Source organism: Oncorhynchus nerka, linkage group LG21, assembly GCF_034236695.1.
Source record: "Oncorhynchus nerka isolate Pitt River linkage group LG21, Oner_Uvic_2.0, whole genome shotgun sequence".
In the NCBI taxonomy this organism is placed as follows: domain Eukaryota; kingdom Metazoa; phylum Chordata; class Actinopteri; order Salmoniformes; family Salmonidae; genus Oncorhynchus; species Oncorhynchus nerka.
The window spans coordinates 35,913,006-35,928,883 of record NC_088416.1 but is presented as its reverse complement, the minus strand read 5'-3'; the positions used below and the strand labels follow the sequence as shown (position 1 = coordinate 35,928,883).

The window sequence follows — 15,878 nt, the reverse complement described above, 5'->3', positions numbered from 1 at the left end:
TTCATCCGAGAGTTTCTAGCGTAGAGATTTCGAGATCCTCTGTCCAACTTTCATCCCTCAAACTCTTCTGTTGGATGTATCTATAGTTATGCACATGGATGGTTCAAGCCCTGAATGCTGATTGGCTGAACATGTGGCATATCAGACCATATACCACAGGTATGACCAAATAATTGTTACTGTTCTAATTGCGTTGGTAACCCGTTTATAATATCAATAAGGCACCTCTGGGGTTTGTGGTATATAGCCGATATACCACGGCTAGTTGCTGTATCCAGGCACTCCACGGTGTGTCGTGCAAAAGAACAGCATTTAGCCGTGGTATATTCGCCATATAGCCTTCCTCACCTCCCCGGGCCGTATTGTTTAATCAAAGCAGTCAAATGAGTTAAATCGTCATCCATTGATGGAAAATTATTTTAATGAGGGCGAATTATAATTTCTCTTGCGATATTTAAATTCCTTTATTAGTCACTTTAGCTCTCAAGAATGTTGATGGCAACCCGAATTATTCTTCTTACGTCGTTACAAATTATGTCGATATTTCTTCTTAATTTGCTCGATAATGTTACGCAAAATGTTTTTTGGCCTAAATGTGGCAACTCCCCTTGCTGCAGAAAAAAAACATGTTGGGCTAGTTGTGTGCGGTTTATGAATACAGGTATTCATAAACCGCACACAACCGTGAAAAGTGGCGTTTATGTAGACGTAGATGGGCGTAGATGGTGCATTTTATGTTTGTCCAATTTGTGAAGAACATTTACAATTCACACTCCGACCTGTGAAAGGTAGCAATACGCAACAACGCGTGTAGTCTGCCAGAAAACTACACGAAGAAGAACAAGAGCAGCCCGTGTAAAAAACATTAACATCCGGCGGCATCATCACCTCTGAGAACGTTTAGCTAGGTAGTTGTGCCTCGTATTTTATATTTGTTCATTTCACACAGCGACAAAAATGCCAACACTGTGTTCAGCATACAACTGCAAAAATCGCGGTCCCAAAGCTGATGTAGGATTTTTTAGGTACGTTTTACCGTCTTGCTCGAGAGAGACACGTTAACTCTATTAGCCGTGGTATATCAGCTATATACCACATACCCCAGAGGTGCCTTATTGATATTATAAACTGGTTACCAACGTATTTGAAACAGTAACAATTATTTGGTCATAACTGTGACGCCTACTATGGGGTACGGTAGCTAGCTATGGTATTGTTAGCTAAAGTAAAAGTTATAGCTAGCTAGTACAAATAACGTAAGTGTGCAGGAGGAAACAAACTAAATGAATTAGCTGGATTATATGTTCTGTTCTCTTATAAACCATACTGTTCTCTTAGAAATCTACATAAATCATTTATGGATTTACTATTCATCATTTGATACTTTTGTGATACCAATTTGCTGGTGTATTAATGTTTCTGGTAACAGTTTCCCCAAAAATGACCCTGAAAGACGCAAGCGATGGATTATTAATATGAAGTGGAAAGACTGGAATCCGCAACACCACCACCGTGTGTGCTCCATTCACTTTGAAGACAAGTACATTTGCCGGATGGACAAACGTCAACGTCTCACGCCAGATGCAGTCCCGACCATTTTTGACTTCCCAGAGAACTTTCAAAAGAAGAAGGTACGCTGAAACCAAAAATGTATCTAGCGAGATACATCCCAAAGTCAGAACTAACTACATAATACGGTTTATGATAACTAGATGTACAATATTGTAAAGTGTGATTTAAATTAAATGTGTTCCTTCTACAGGCGTCCATCCATCCACAGAGTAGAAGAGCCAGGGTAAGGCACTGGAAGAGGCTAACTCCTTGGCTGTATTTTGCATCACACATTGCACATTAGTGTCCATCTTGGTATTGCATTTGATGTAACTCAGCTATGTTTTCACTTGGTAAGTGAAGCATTGATATGTAAATGAATAGCCTACACACGGTACGTTTAAAGTACAATCGTCCACGCAGTAATGGTGGTCATTATCTTTGTTTTTGGCATGCAGAGTGATGGGTTGCCAGAGAAGTATACTGCTGCCCATGCTGTTACAGTGGCTGAACCGGTCACAACACCAAGCCCCACCATCACATCAGAGACAAGCAAGCCGGCTAAAGACAATGCTAAGTAAAATAACCTTGTATATTTCAGTGAAAGTTACATTTGCTCTTTTTGGAATGCACAACGTCACTGTAGAGCAGTATGGTTTCTACCTGTGTTCTAGTTCTTGCTTTTTCAATTGTCAACTTCTATTTTGACGGATCAGAGCTCCAGAAAAAGTTACCTCTTCAAGTTGGTATATCCATGTAGATGAAGAAATCCAAATGGCTGAATCCCTCCCAGGTTTCTTCCACAGTGATTACTGTCTACCACATGTGAGTGGCTCTAGGTGGTCTGATTGGACTGTTGCTTTGCCAGATATACAGGGATTATTTACTGGGTTTTTGCATTATGTAGACATTTAATAACATTTCCCTCATATTGATCTTTGCAGAGTATTCGCTGGGGATTCAAAGATGATGTTGCCCCGAAGGTAAGTTGTTTGCTCACTGGAATAACCTGTAGCTTATGCTATATACCAATAGCTTATGCTAAGAATTTGATAAACAATGCACTTTATTTTCAGGTGGCATGTGAGAACATGGAGTTCCAACTTCCACCTCTCAAGCACATAATAGAGGTAATGAAGGATGTGTAAACATTCAGTCTCTAATAAAGGGTTAGGGATAGAGCCTCCAAGTTGATCATTGATTCATTGGCCTATCTTTTTCTAATATGTCTCACTCTGGATCGAAAACCAATAAGAGTGTCGTTAAAACAGTACTATACATTGTCTCCCATTCTTACCCAGATCACAGAGGCATGGGAGTGGCTGGGTATGGACATTAGAGGGCCACTGCCCCTAACACCGAACGGACACCAGTACGTTCTGACCTTGACAGACTTCTACTCCAAATGGGTGGAGGCCTTCCCCCTGAGAGGTTGTAGCTCTACTGAGGTAGCACAGCATGTAGCTGAAGTCATCTCTCACTTTGGCTTCCCTTTTGGAATCCTTGTTCGACTAAAGAGGAAGTTTACCAGTAAGGTGAGGCAAAATATATTTTGTCACATACTTACTGTTACACATACCTTGCAACAATCTTGAGGTTGGTTCATATATGCACTAGCGGTCAATAGGTCCAGAGTGGTTCATTAGACAATCGTATGATGTGTTTTTACATTTATTCGTGTTTTAGATCAACCTTGCCTTAAACAGTCATCTGAAGCTGAGGGGGTTCTCTCTCTTATACCGTCATCGGCAAGTTGGATCACTGGATCTGGCCACACAGACCCTGATCAGCAGGTTTGTGTTTTAGACTCATTCCTTTGGTTGGTTTTTAATTTCATACTCAACTTTGACCATGGTGGCCTTCACCCCAACAGGATGGTGTCTGATCTTGTGAAGGACCATCCAGACAACTGGGATGTCTGCCTCCCTGCAAAGGTGTTCAGCCTGTGTTTCAAGGAGCACCCCAAGACCAAGCAGAGACCTTTCTCTCTGCTGTGCTGCAAAGGACCACAGCCGGTCACCACCCCTAGGGATCTGTCTGTAAGTTTACTCTGTAGTTATAGCTTAACTTTTATCATAATGGATTGCATTTCAATTGAATGGCTGTGTTTCTGCCTGTCCTTTTTATGTTTCCTACAGTTCAGTCCTGCAGAGCTCAGAGAGAGTTCCTTTGCAATCCAGTCAAATCAAGAGGGTGGGCATGACACTGATCCGCAAGGTGAGCGCAATCCCTGTACAATACGACATATCTCACACTGGTGATGGTTAAAGGGATACTTCAGGGTTTTGGGAACTTCCCCTGTGTCAGATAAAATTCTGGATATCATTTGTATGTCTCTGTGTCCAGTATGAAGGAAGTTAGAGGCAGTTTTGTGAGCCAATGCTAACGAAGTAAAAAAGGAAATTGTAATGAGATTAAAAACCATAACGATGCTGTTTATAAGGAGTACAAGTAACGAATCAATGTGCAGTGGTACAAGGTAGTTGAGGTAATACAATATGTATTATACAGGTAAACACTCTTGGTAAATAGTATGGTCTACAGCTTATGGTGAGGCATAACTCAGGTGAGCAGAACCTCGAGACTTACTTAATATTAGAGATTGCGCACCAGCTGTTCACTTTCCTAAAGAATTTTGAGAATAACTTTGTCAACATATTTATTGTTCAAGTGAGTATTTAGTGTGTTAACTGTTCTAAATTATAATTGTCTTATGTTATGTTACTAGCATAATTGTAATTTGTTGATCATATTGTGTTTATCTGTTATTACAGACATCGTTGGCATTGAATCTGGAAAGGAAACAGCTGGAAAGAGCACTGTTACGAGGGTCTCCTTTTTAAGAAGCAACACAGAGAGTAACAACAACACTGATGGTAACACATATGGTAACCCGGACAGTCGCACGGAGGGTAACCCCGAGGGTAGCACGGAGGGTAACCCCGAGGGTAGCACGGAGGGTAACCCCGAGGGTAGCACGGAGGGTAACCCCGAGGGTAGCACGGAGGGTAACCCCGAGGGTAGCACGGAGGGTAACCCCGAGGGTAGCACGGAGGGTAACCCCGAGGGTAGCACGGAGGGTAGCACGGAGGGTAACCCCGAGGGTAGCACGGAGGGTAACCCCGAGGGTAGCACAGAGGGTAACCCCGAGGGTAGCACGGAGGGTAACACCAACAGTGAGCGATCCTCTGAAGAACATCATGCCATGGAAAACTGAATAATTGATTGGATGTGTGCTCTATCGGGGGTGTAGTTTTTATTTTTATCATTTTGATTAGAAACACTTGTCTTATGGTTGTTTGGTTGGTGTACTGGGTCATGATTGTTACACAGGAGGATGATAGGAGTTTATGAACCAACTGGATCAATTCAAAATCAGTCAAAACATAATGCATAGCAGCATAAATGATGGAATAGTGATAAGTTTATCCTAAAAGCAATGTCTTTATTTTTCACTGTAAACTCTTTTTTTTCTTCCAGTAAATTAATCCAAACATGCATTATTGTAGTACATTATTGTAGTATAGACATTTTCACCTTACATTATTGTAGCATATACTGTAGATATTTTCACCTTACCTGATCTTGGAAAAATCCACTTGAATGCTCCTCCAACTGGTAATTAGTAGTAGGAAACGTATCTATCATCCCAGAGCTCTGACTTCTCCCACATGCTGAGCTCTGACGTCACATACTAAGGAAATTACTTCCACAACAGCATTTTCAACAGTTAAATGCAACAACATTATTTATAAAAAGCAATCTTGTTATTGTTTTTGAACACTTATTTGTTTACAATCATGATAGCTGTACTTTGTTTATGGTTGATGTAGTTTGTTGGCCATTAGCCAATCGACGAGTTCAAAGCTTGTGAATGTATCTAACTGGGATTTACGACTTCACAACTGGTAAATACTACCTTCCCCAATTGGTTATGAACGCAGGATTATTGAAGGAATGTTTTTTATGCCTTGAATAAGAGACTGAACAATCAAAAAAAAAAAGTGTTTATACAAAGATACTTACATTATGAAGCATGTATTTATTATGGGTCCCTTCATTGTAGAGCATGCCGGTGTTGGAGCTTAACAAAATGTACAATTATGAAATATTCTCAAAACAAAGCTTGAGTTTTTACTTCACTGCACGGACAGCTGGGGTGTATTCAGTCCGCCGATTCTGTTGCAAAACGTTTTTTAAACGAAACAGAATTTACCTCCATTTTCCAATAGAATTTACCCGAATATGACCAATAAACTCTTGTTTTCGTACTTAAATGGTAAACATCTCGCCAACTTGTAGTTCTAAAACCCGGTAACGAGTTATCTCTAGTTGGGGAAATAATAGGGGTTTGGAATAACTGCCTAAAATAAGGTCTGAGGAGGTCTTCTATATTTTGTAATATGAGATATCAGTCAGTTAACATGACCTTTATGAATTCATAAATACACAGAAAGTGACGTAAACTGATGAAGATTATCTCAGAACCAAACGTTAGATTTCCTAAACCTGTGTTAACCACATACTTTATTATCGGCGTTTATTCAAAACCGCCATTAATTTCCCAATAGGTTTTGGCTAACGATCCATGGCGGAGTTCGCAAAGATGGTTACCCCTTCTGCCCGTGGAGTGAGTTAATGCCTACAAAAATACGCCATTTACTAGTTCTCTGAATACCCTGTGGTATGGGTATGATCAGAGATATTAGAGAAAGGAGATAGGAATCCTATTGTGCAATGAATGAGGCACGTATAACGACCCAACCAGCAGACTGTTGACCAATCGCGTTGACGTTGTCTTATTTCGTCACGTTGTTGCTAAAATAATCGTCACGAAATCCCTTCCCAAAATCAGGGTATGAGTAGAGAAACGTGCATTTTTTTCTCTCCAAAGAACGCGATGTCACGATTCCAAAGGTATACATTACAGATAGCAAGTGAATTATCGCACATATCGGAAATGTTTGTAATGTTGTACTTCTTGTTGACAAAATGCAAGCTAATGTTGAGTTTTTAGTTAGCGGCCAATTGACTCCCATTCAGTCATTGAAGGAGAGCTCTACTTGTCCAAGAATCGCCCAGAAGGCACCGCGCTGTCCATTGACGTAGCATGGGCAACGTACACAATGGTCGTTAATACGATTTCAATGGAGTTTCCTAGCTCATAAAAAGTATCTCTGGTGTTATACACCACTGTTGTATGAGAGCGTTTTGTGATTCTCGCAGTGCAGCGTGGGATAGCGGAGGCGCAACCGACCGAGAGAAATGGTGAGTGAGGAAGAGATAAATAATCTATTTTAAAACTGTGACTTGACATTCTTATGGCATTTTGCTACTATGGTGAAGTAAATGTTGACATGTAGAAACCGTTAATTCCCTCCATTAAGACATATGGTGGGAAACGCTTGATATGGACTCCTTTTGTTTCGCAGCATATTAAGCTAACGGTAACTAGCAAGTCAACAGTAGCTGTTTAACTGCAATCAGCGTTTTGTTTTAGTCTAACTAGACGAGCTAATTATAGCTAAACGTTCACTGCCTGACTTGTTAAAAAGAAAGGAAACTTGCTAACGTATCCTAGATCTGTCTCATTTAGCTAGTTATCTAGCCTTGGTGACACTCGAACATACTTTCCATGTCCATAGAAATTAGGTTACGTTAGCTAGCTAGGTAACGTTAGCTACTGCCCAGATGGCTTGCTATTCGTTTGGTGTCAAGCGTATATTACCACACGTCAGTGAAGCATTGAGTGAATGGGCTAGCTAGCTAACGTTGTCTGGCATCTACTACTGTTAGCTAACTGAACAAGTAATGCAATATTACCTAGCTATTTTTGCTGACTAGTTAGCTACACAAACATTCCATTAGCTATTTAATTAGTTAGCAAGCTAACGTTATACATTTGCCAGCTTGGTAACTAGTCATTTGGACATTTTGTATCCAGCATCGTTATGTAGCTAGCTAACAGTTAGCTAGCTACTAGCTGTGGAAGACAATGTTAACCTGCCAATGTTAATCAACTAGCTATTAAGTAACTGGTGGCAAGTTTAGGTCAAATGTGCTCATAGTCAACCGTCATTTTGTCAGTCAAGAAATGTAGCATTTTCCTCTTCAAGTTAAGCCTAGTCTTTTCAACATGGGTGGAACTGGGATTTACAGTTGGTGGTGCGGTCTATACCAATTTACTTTGCATGATCCCCAACCTTAAATGATGAAACCCTGTTTCTCCCAAATATTGAAGCCCATAATTTAACTGTACTTTACCCACTATCCTCCAACCTTACATGTTGTCGACATTATTGGGTCCGGCCCAGGCTTGAGGCCTTTAATTAGAAAGATGGCTCTCTAGCACTTCTAATGATGAACGAGCACATATGGGGCTGTCACTCGGCTGAAGCCTATGTGGCAGATTTGGCTGCTGTTTGCTCAGTTTTCCCCTCTACTGAGATGGTTTAACATCAAACAGTTACATTGGTTCAAGAAAGGCTTCCACATATACAAATCATAGGCCATTGACTACTAGACAATTAATGAAATGTCAAAGGCAGCAGCATGTTTCACAGTCCTATTCCAGTGTTTCTTATTGTTCACTGGTCTGTTAGTTAGCAAGCAAACAGAGAGCAACGGCATAGTGGTCCCTGGTACTAAACGTTTGGGAAATGTATTTTTATTATGTCTTAACTCCCTAACTTGCTGTTGTCTTAGGATGTGTTTCTGATGATCCGGCGTCACAAGACGACCATCTTCACTGATGCCAAAGAGTCCACTACGGTCTACGAGCTGAAGCGCATAGTGGAGGGTATCCTAAAGAGGGCACCGGAGGAACAGAGGCTGTACAAGGTATATACAGTGCATACCCCTTGTGGAGGACAATTACAAAGTGGGGTGTAAGATATGGCCAGGCCAATGAGTCATTTATTCCATTTGTGTATATATATATATAAATATTTGATGTAGGAACTCCCCCAAGTCTAAGAGGAAGTTGATTTTATTAAACCCAAACAATCCCCCAAAGTCTGTTCTCTTTTTCTCTCTCCTGCCCTCATTTGTGGTGCGTGTGTATGTTGATTAAATGGTTAACTTGATGGTGGTGTTACATATCTACCCTCTGCTCTGACATCTCTCTTGTATCAGGATGACATGTTGCTGGAGGATAGTAAGACTCTTGGAGACTGTGGCTTCACAAATCAGACAGCCAGACCTCAGGCCCCAGGGACTGTTGGATTAGCTTTCCGTCTCGGTGGTGAGTATTAATTTTTATGTTACGTAGTATCTGCCCCGTGTTTCAAAACATTCACTCTGTTTTATTCTGATGTTGAGCTGCAAGATGTCTGTCAGAATAGCTGTTTGATAGTTTAACAGAAACAAATTACAACTTCCTTGCACCCCTAAGTTTATCCCTCTAATAATGCCTCTTGCTTCCTCTGTTTCCCTTTGATACTCTTCACTCTCTCCTTATCAAACAAATCTCTCTCTCTCTTTCAGATGATGCATTTGAGCAGCTGAGGGTTGAGCCCTTCTCCAGCCCCCCAGAGCTTCCTGATGTCATGAAGCCTCAGGACTCTGGCAGCACAGCCAATGAGCAGGCTGTGCAGTGAATGAAGCAGGGAGGGGGAGGGGGGGGGGGGATCTGGGAAGTGGTGCTTTGGATTAGGTAGGCTGGCTTTACAGACTGCTTTAGGGTAACATGCGAGTGTACCGGTGAGATCTTTAACTTTGCAGGAAGAACATGAATTCCCTCTCACACAGAGGGGAGTATTTTCATGTTATTCCTGAACTAGGCTCACGCATGTTTAGATTCACTCACAAGATCCCTCAACAAACATTTCTAATTTGTCAGGCCACTGTCAGTAAGGGGGTTGGGAAAAAATGAAAAGTACCTCCTAATTTAATTAATACTGGGCTTTTGGGGAGGGTGTAGCCTGTTTTGGCTTGGTGGGGATTTGAGAAGGGAATGGCTATTACATTTTTAGAATGCCCTCTTGCTGATTGCTTTTTTTCTTTATTCAATATTAATATTACAATTTAGCGTTTTTTAATTACTCCTTGGGGTGTTAGTATGTGGAGCAACAAAGGGTTTGTGAGTTTGTTATTAGCTTATCTAGATAACATACGCATGAATGGATCAGAAAAACACACAAACATGTTGATGCCATGACATAAAATGTATAGCAGAACACATGTACTTGCACACACGGATGGACACACACACACAGAATGGTGTGAAGATTTACAATTGTCAGTTTTTATTTCAGTGTAAAGGTATTAATCTTTCCCACTATCTGGTTTTTGTTTGCTTGTTTCTTTACCTTTGAACCTTTGCACTGGAGTTCCTGTGTAATTTCCCCCCCTTGATTCTCTATACAAAACTGTACCAATTTGACCCCCCTCTCTCTCTCTTTTTTTTGGGCTGAAGTGTAAATGGAAACCTTCAGGGGAAAGAGACAGGAATCACTAATCTTTTGTGATAAACAAGCATGAAGGTACAAATTACTGGTGTTGAATTGAAATGGGTGGAAACTGTCTCAATTAGATTCAACAACCTGACTAGGGTCGTTGTCATGCCCTTTTTTTAAGATATGATGGATATGGTCCACCAACAAGCTCTTTTAAAACAGGACTTTATGAAACAAGCAACACCTGTAATTGTCTTGAGTTGACATAAAAAAAAAACATTTTCTTTGTCACCTCCTGTGTGGTATATTGCTAATGGACTCTGTGAAAGATTTTGTGCCATTCACTTTACTTGGTATTTGTCATTCATATGGTGAAATAAAATCAGTTCAGTGAAATTTGAAATTGCCAAGATTGTATGGTAGTGTTATACTACAGCCAGAAAGAGGTAAGCTCTTGCACTTGCTTAATCTATTAAACTAGCTACAACAGGAGAATGTGTTTGTAGCAGGCTGGATGAGAGCCAGTCAAAAATGTAGCTAGCTCATTTAGAAAAAGGGTCAGGTAGGTAAACTTTATTAATTTACACAATTGAGGATGAAGTGGATTAGCAAGTTAGCTATAACACAATAATAGCCTATTAGTTACCTTAATATTTGTTAATAAATTACCTTGGTAAAATGTTTAATGGCTACCTAGCCTGTAATTTAGTGTGTTGGCTGAACAAGCATGTCCTTTTGCATCAACTATATTTAAATGAATTAACTAAACATCAGTAAATACGGTATTTAGCATATTTTCGGTGGTCCTCGATCGTTTCGTTGGTCCACTCATCTTTCGTGATAAACAAAGGTACAAATTACTGTCTCGGAGTCAACAATCTGTGGTTATCATTCTCTTACTAAGATATGATGGAAATAGTTCGCCAACATGCTCTTTCAAAAACAGGACAACCACAAAGTCCTTTTGTTGACATACAAACAATGCATTTGTCAGCCCCTGTGTGGTATATTGTTATTGCATTCGTTAATGCACACTATTCTGTGAAATGCTTTTGTGCCATTCACTCTCATTCATATGGTGAAATAAAATATGTTCAGCAGTAAAATTAGGAAATGTTCAGGATTTTATGATAGTGTATTATACTACCGCCAAAAGAGGGCGATGTACTTTTTTACTGTATTATGCTAGCTACAGCAGAATATATTTTCCAGCGCCTGTAGGCATGGGCATTGGCAGTTGAATCCGAATAAAGAAGTTAATTGACTTTAGTTTATTTTAATTATTTGGGCTGATACAGCCAAAACAGTAGGTGGCAGCATGCACCTATAGCATTTTTCTTCGTACCCACTGGTGTCAAGTACTTAAGTAAAAAATAGTTGAAAGTGCTACTTAGGTAGTTTTTGGGGGGATATCTGTGCTTTACTATTTATATTTTTGGAAACTTTTACTTTGCTACATTCCTAAATCAAAAATAATGTACTTTTTACTACATTCTCCCTGACACCAAAAATACAAGAAAAAAATAAAATGGTCCAATTCACACACTTATTATCAAGGGAACATACTTGGTCATTCCTACTGCCTCTGATCTGGCGGACTCACTAAACACAAATGATTCGTTCGTTGTGTGTTGGAGTGTGCCCCTGGCTATCTGCCAATAAAAATGGTGCCATCTGGTTTTCTTAATATAAGGAAGTTTCACTTTTAGTCATTTTCTATTAAGATATTTTTTACTTGAATTTATACTTATACTTACTTATGATACTTAAGTACATTTTAGCAATTCCATTTACTTTTGATATTTAAGTATATTAACCAAATACTTTTGTACTATTTTACTGGGTGACTTTCACTTTTAGTCATTTTCTATTAAGATATCTTTACTTTTACTTAAGTATGACAATTGAGTACTTTTACACCACCGCAATAGTTCGTACTGCAATAATATCAAATACGACACCGTACAGTAGATGGCGGCAATACACCAATAGGTGTAGTCTGCCATAAAACTTTAAAGAAGAAGATTCTATTTTTGTTTTTAGCAGGATGGATGAGAGCTAGCTAGCTACAGAACAAATATTCAGCTATCTAATGTATTTGCATCTCAGGTGTCAGGTATCTAATTTAAGCAATCTACACAATTACCGAGGTGTACATAGTGGATTAGCAAGCTAGTTCGATATAACGCAATAATAGCCACTTTACTAAATTAGCTAGTTTAGTTACCAGTATCTGTGATAATAAATGACCCTGTATTATACATTTTAGATCGCTAGCTAGCCTGTAATTTAGTGTGTTGGCAGACCAAGTTCTGAACAATCATGGCATTATCCATAAACTATTTAAAAGAGTGTATCAGCAAAACAAATAAAATATTAAATGCGGTATTCAGGATAACGTTTCGGTGGTCCTCGATCAAACATTTTCCACTGCGCTCAGCACCATGCACACGCATGGATAATAATTATGTTGAATCGGCTGGTCGAGCTGTGCTCGAAATGATGCAGCGTGAATGGGAGCCTCTTTCTCAAGACGAACTGGAGCAACGATTGGACCGAACAGTGGAAGAAATTCTTGAAGCTAACCTCCTAGCAAAGGTTCAGGACCAGCCTGGACCAATCTACCTACAACTGTCTCAGCTGGTGGAAGAACCTCAACAGAAAAACCAAATTCGGTCAACAACAGAACTTACAACACTTTCTCATGTAGAAGAGGAGTCTGAATCTCAACAGTTAACTGATGCTGAGGAAAACGCTGCAGTTCAGGTAGCCTTCAGTAGGCCTACTTTTCTTCATTGTTGTGGCTTGATCTATTTTTCCTTCCCCACACTAATGCAGATTTGAGATGACACCATTTGCTGTGCACAGATCTGATTTATGTTTCTTTTCATCTCTCAGTACATTACAGATCTCCTCCAGAATTCAAACTCAAGATACAATCAGAGCCGTATGGCAGGACGTGCCCGCTTATCCCTGTCCCTCACCCTCCTCTCCAAGCGCCTCAGCTATCGCTCTGTGTCTACCAGTTTCCACCTGGAAAAAGGAAACATTCATAGGATCTTCTTTTCCTTTTGTGAGCGTGTGAACACACTTGAGGACCAACAAATTAGATGGCCGACTGGTAGGTAGACTGCTGTTCAGTGTGGATCAATTCAAAGTGTTATACAAACGTTTTCAGCAGGGACCCCATTTTATCCGGCAGTATTTCTGGGGACCCCATTTCCCCCCCAATCATTTCTTGCCACCCCAAATCAGATGACACAACCTTAAAATCAGTCAATTTTGATTTTTACATCAACAAATAACCTCAAATTAATTGCATTAATTTCAAAATGAAAAGGCATCAATACATTTATTCAAATGTTTTCCAATTATCTTTCACAAAAACGTTTGTATATTGTCCTATACAATTTTTTTGGGGGGGCGACCTCACTGCAGTCCCCCCACCAACGTAGAATATCACTGAATTACAATATCCTGAAATGTTCACCTTCAAACAATTGACACACTATTTATTCCATCACCCATGTTTGTTTCTGGTCCTTCTCTCCTCCAGGCATTGAGGCTGTTGAACCCCCCTCTCCAGCCTGCTGGGGAAAGCAAAGGGCTTGGAAGAGAAGGGCGTCCCCAGAGTCCTGGGAGTCTTGGGGCACACCCGCATCCCCATCCGCCTGCCCATTGGCAAACAGGATGTGGAGAGCATGATGCCAGAGGTAAAGAGGATGAAGGAGGCCCATCCCGACTCCTGGCTGAACCTGGAGCTGGTGTGTAACCATACAGGCAGGTTGATACACTGCAGAATCAGCAAGGGATCAGACCTGGATAGAGCCAGTGTTCTGAGGGACAAACTCAAACAGCTCCCTGAGATGATGCCCCCAGGGACCTGCCTAGTGGCTCGAGTTGGATATCCAGCCTCTGCCCAGATATTGACCCCGTACGTAGTGGGTCGTAGCCTCAGGGGAAATCTTTACAATTAGGTCCCTGGAAGCCCATTTTTACCTCCTGGACCAGGCTGTGGCTGACCTGAAAGCCAGATTTGAAAGGCTCAGGTATTTGGACATGGGGAGTTGTCCATACTGCTTGCATACTCCACAATGTATTTCTGGACATGGGGAAAGTGGTCAACGGACAGGTTGAGAGGGAGGCAGGGACACAGGAGGGAGAGGGGGAGTGTGATGAGGAGGGTGTGAGGAGAAGGGAAGCCATCGCAGATTTGCTGTACAAAGAGTTGGATTCTGAAAGTACATAAAGTGATTTATAATTTTTGTGTTTGTATTGAGATAAAATATACAATATAAATTCTGTTAAAAAGGAAGAGTATCACAGCAATATCTTGTATTTTATACATATGTAGGATTATTTGTATCCTATGGCAGATCTATGTACAATATGCCCCGTGTAGCCTCCTTCTCATTCACAGGTATTACAGGGAATTCCTGCAGTGAACTCCTTTGTCAAATGGTGTTATTATAGCATAATAAAAACATATACAATGACAACACAAAGTAGCTGAATGGTTGAATGCTTAAGAAACATTTGCATGATGCAGTCTTTCATTCTATGCACAAGCTTCTATATATCACACAAAATCCAAAAGTTTTTAGTTCCATGAGAACTCCTTTGCTCGGGTGTGCTGTACTGCTACTCTGGCAGCTGAAACTGTTGTTTTGACTGTGAGACAAACTGGAGATTGCACGGGCTAGATTATTGATGGCCTCTATCTTCCTCTCCTCCAGGGCCTTCTGCTGGGCCCACATGTTCATCTTCCTCTCCTGCAGCTCCATGTACAGCTGCAGAACATCCTGGGGGGGCCTGGAAGCAAAGGGGGCAGCTGTCAGGGAGGGTGTCGGAAGGATGGGGGTAAACCGCTTGCTGGCAATAGCCTTGCCCAGCTTGGTCCCATTGAGTTTGGACCTGCGCTGTGCCTCGATCTCCTCTCGACTCTTCCCCAGGACCACATGCATGGCCTTGAAGAACTCCCAGTGGACACTCTGGGCCCCCAGTCTCTTGGACCTCTCAGCATTTTTCCTGTATGTGGCCAACATGTTACGCCACTTCAGATCACACTCATAGGCTTTGACTGTGACATCTGTGCTCCCAGCTGCTCTTAGCTTGGCAGTCACTCTCTCAGCCACTGTCTCCCACAGTTTCTTTTTCTTGCACACTGGCTGGTCAAAATCCTGGTCCATTTCGAGGCGGGTTTGGACAAGTTGCCATGTGGCTTGTAAAGTCCATACAAACTCTGGAGAAGGGAAGTTAATAAATGTGTATATATAAAAACAATATGATACAAATACATTTGTTAAATGTTGTTTATTAATTTGTCATGTGTTTTCTTCGTAGCCCGTGTGTTTACAGAAACTTGCCCTATTGAGAAACTTTGAGAGCCAATTCAATTTATTCTGATAAATATCAGTGATAAACCACAAACTCATCGAGCTCCTCGCAAATAACGATGAATGCAATCTGCTGACAAGTTGCACTGACCTGCTTTCGATTTATCTGGATCCAAGCTGGACGCCGTTGGAGTTTCATCTCCTTCAATACTCTCTGTTACAACCGTCTCAATAACATCCATTGTGTTACTCAGTGACATGACATTTGTTTGAAGTAGGATATGACAAGCAATTCAAACCAATAATTTAACAACTCTGCTATGGCATGGGATTATTTTTCCCCCCGCATCAACTAAAACGATGAATATAACAACAACCCCATACTTGTTTCCAGCACCTCCCAGTGAGCGGAGCAATTGCATCGTAGAGCAATTTGGAAAATGTAGTTTTTACAGTTCTAACGAAACAATATGTATTTTGCTTACTTAACAACCATCACCAGTTGCTATAGATATGGCTTGAAACGAGGAGTCATTTATAAATGTTTTGGGAAATATTATTTTTTTCATAGAGAAATATTACTTAATTCTGATAG

The 15,878-nt window shown here is 40.7% G+C and overlaps 3 protein-coding genes and 1 pseudogene across 4 annotated transcripts; 3 read left to right on the top strand and 1 right to left on the bottom strand.

The window, feature by feature from the left end:
* The first annotated feature begins 857 nt into the window (after window positions 1–857).
* LOC115110780 (uncharacterized) lies at window positions 858–5,049 on the top strand. 2 transcript variants are annotated; one of them, XM_065006710.1, is made up of 12 exons: window positions 858–1,025; window positions 1,430–1,631; window positions 1,763–1,795; window positions 2,010–2,128; window positions 2,268–2,376; window positions 2,496–2,534; window positions 2,628–2,681; window positions 2,853–3,086; window positions 3,238–3,344; window positions 3,425–3,590; window positions 3,690–3,768; window positions 4,326–5,049. In XM_065006710.1, the coding sequence occupies exons 1-12, from the start codon at window positions 958–960 to the stop codon at window positions 4,766–4,768; spliced, it is 1,653 nt and encodes a 550-aa protein (XP_064862782.1). In that variant the 5' UTR covers window positions 858–957; the 3' UTR covers window positions 4,769–5,049. The 2 variants fall into 2 exon arrangements, with proteins under 2 accessions (XP_064862782.1, XP_064862783.1); XM_065006711.1 differs by having other exon boundaries at window positions 886–908.
* A 1,661-nt stretch (window positions 5,050–6,710) lies between these two features.
* LOC135563638 (elongin-B) lies at window positions 6,711–10,350 on the top strand. Its single transcript, XM_065006712.1, has 4 exons — window positions 6,711–6,819; window positions 8,257–8,391; window positions 8,686–8,794; window positions 9,037–10,350. Exons 1-4 carry the CDS (start codon window positions 6,817–6,819, stop codon window positions 9,147–9,149), a joined length of 360 nt encoding a protein of 119 aa, XP_064862784.1. The 5' UTR covers window positions 6,711–6,816; the 3' UTR covers window positions 9,150–10,350.
* Window positions 10,351–13,280: 2,930 nt separating this feature from the next.
* Window positions 13,281–15,675, bottom strand: LOC135563637 (uncharacterized). The gene is made up of 2 exons (XM_065006709.1): window positions 15,435–15,675; window positions 13,281–15,189 (listed from the first exon to the last, which is right to left on the bottom strand). Exons 1-2 carry the CDS (start codon window positions 15,541–15,543, stop codon window positions 14,501–14,503), a joined length of 798 nt encoding a protein of 265 aa, XP_064862781.1. The 5' UTR covers window positions 15,544–15,675; the 3' UTR covers window positions 13,281–14,500.
* LOC135563660 (uncharacterized) lies at window positions 13,520–14,452 on the top strand (annotated as a pseudogene).
* Window positions 15,676–15,878: the final 203 nt, after the last annotated feature.